We start from the raw sequence: 2261 nt of genomic DNA, 5'->3' as shown, positions 1-2261 counted from the left end.
TCATGTTTGCAAGCGCTTTAATACAGGAAACAAACCCAAAACAACCCACACCATCACCCCACCAGCCTCCCTAGCTATGTTTCCAAGAGTAAAGGCTCCAGGTAGACACTTGCATCTTAACCCTTGCCTGTCTCTTCCTTTTGAAACTCTTTCAGAATTTGTTAATTTAATTCATGGGCTCAGCCTCCTGGAATGTACTGGGCAAAGATTGGGTGTCGGCTTCCGGGGTGAGGGCAGAAAATCGCCTCTTCATACCCCCAACGGCTTTGGGGGAGAGCTGGGTCACCTCTGGGGAACCCAGGATCCCGGCATCCTGGGTGGCATGGGGCTGAGTGCCCTGGATCCCCACAGCTCCGGTGTTGTCTGCAGTTGCTTCTTGGACTTGAGAGGAGCACGGGTTGGCCTCTTGCTGGGTAGCATCATGAGTCTGCTGGGCCCTGGCTTGGGGGTTGTTGTTGGTGGACCCCTGCTTTCTGCCCTTGGTCTTCTCTGTCCGGGGGTGGGGGGTAGAGAAGTGTGAGTGGCCTGAACCTGTCGGTCCCCCCTCCACACATACTTTCTCCCCAAACTGGGTCGTGGCTGAGAAGGGGCGAGGAGTTGCGGGGGGGGGGGGGGGGGGGAGGTCAGCTGGGTAGCTAAATTCCTTGCAAAGAGGAAAGCGGGGCAAACTCAGAAGAGGCTGTTACCAATCAGGAAGCATGACCCCTCCCCAGGAACCCAGGGTTTGTGGGGGTGGGAGGCCTTCCCCTCTCCCCCCAGTCCCCCCCACCCCCCCACTATTTACTGCACCATACTTGAACGCCTGCGATGGTGGCTAGCCAAGCTCATGATCATCTGGTCCACATCCTTCTGGTATTCAAGTGTACCAAATATCAAGATTTCAGCCTCGCCTTTGGGGTCCCAGCGACTGACGTGGAGTAGAGTCTGGGAAACCCACTCTGTGTGTGGGATTCGATTACCATCCTGACCTGCTCAGGAAGCAGAAGGAAGGTGTATTTGTGCGCTTGGAAGGGAAGGGGGTGTTGGGGTGCAGGGAGACTGCGAAGGTTGGTGGCGGTGAGGTTAGTTTTGTCCACCCCTCTCCCGCCCAGTTACCAAAAATAGCTTCCACCAGCCAGGCCTTCAGGTGAATCTGATAAGGATTCTTCAGATACTCGGGGTAGAACCAGTTGGGCGGCTGTTTGGAGGTGTCGATCGGCTTGAACTGGTTCCCTTCTCCCCTCTCCAGCGGCAGGATGGAGGGGAACTGCTTTCCAACGGCCCCGGCCATGCTGCTACAGGCCTCTTTGCAGGGGGAGAGACTTCGAACCTGCAAACCTCCACCTGGTACTTGGGACCTGCAGCGCCTTATTTCAAGGGCTTTTAGGCAAACTCCTCCCCACCCCAGCTGGACCTGCTCATTGGGCCCCCAGCCTCGCCTCTCATGCTCCATCTCTGAGACTTTTTCCTGAATTGGCGTAAGTGCTTTGGACAGAGCTAGCTGGGTACTTCTGTAGGGAAACCGAGGCACTAGGAAGGTAGTAAGGTAGATTCAACATCAAAAACAATTTCGTCATAATGGAAACTTAATTATATATAGGGAGCATGCCAAAAACTCAAGGAGTTGAAAGAAGGTATCTAGGGGCCAGGTGGTGGCGCACCTGGCTAAGTGCAGGGCTCAAGCCCCTGGTCCCCACCTGCAGTGGGAAAGCTTCGTGAGTGCTGAAGCAGGGCTACGGGTGTCTCTGTCTCTTTCTCTTTCTATGTTCCCCCCTCAATTTTTGTCTCCACCTAATAATAAATTAATATATATATATATATATATATATTTAAAAAATAGAAAGATAGAGAAGTTATCCAAAGTTAAGCCTTGGGCAGGGGAGATAATATAATGGTTCTGCAAAAGACTTTCAAACCTGGGGCTCCAGAGGCCCCAGGTTCAATCCCATGCACCACCATAAACCAGCACTGAGCAGTACTGGGGTTAAAGAAAGTCTGTCCTCTACTTCTGATGGAAGCTTGATCATTGAGTTCCTTCCTCAGAGGCTGTGGCTTTTTCCTTAACCTGTAGGAGACATCTGAACCCACTCAACTAGAGATTGGTGGATGTGTCTGAGTCTCCAGAGAGGAATCCCTTGAAAAATAATTTAGTGTTATTTTATTTATTTATTTATTTTTGCCAGAGAACTGCTCAGCTCTGGCTTATGGTCGTGCTGAATATTGAGGCTGAGACCTTGGAGCCTCATGTGTAAAAAAAAAAACAAACAAACATATATTTTGGT

General features: G+C 51.3%; 1 protein-coding gene across 1 annotated transcript; it reads right to left on the bottom strand.

Annotated features, from left to right (window-relative positions):
* KHDC3L (KH domain containing 3 like, subcortical maternal complex member) lies at positions 1 to 1270 on the bottom strand. Its single transcript, XM_060205174.1, has 3 exons — positions 1096 to 1270; positions 795 to 968; positions 1 to 489 (listed from the first exon to the last, which is right to left on the bottom strand). The coding sequence occupies exons 1-3, from the start codon at positions 1268 to 1270 to the stop codon at positions 167 to 169; spliced, it is 672 nt and encodes a 223-aa protein (XP_060061157.1). The 3' UTR covers positions 1 to 166.
* Positions 1271 to 2261: the final 991 nt, after the last annotated feature.

Source organism: Erinaceus europaeus, chromosome 13, assembly GCF_950295315.1.
Source record: "Erinaceus europaeus chromosome 13, mEriEur2.1, whole genome shotgun sequence".
Taxonomy (NCBI): Eukaryota; Metazoa; Chordata; class Mammalia; order Eulipotyphla; family Erinaceidae; genus Erinaceus; species Erinaceus europaeus.
The sequence above is the reverse complement of the archived record's forward strand: the minus strand, read 5'-3'. Positions and strand labels throughout refer to the sequence as shown.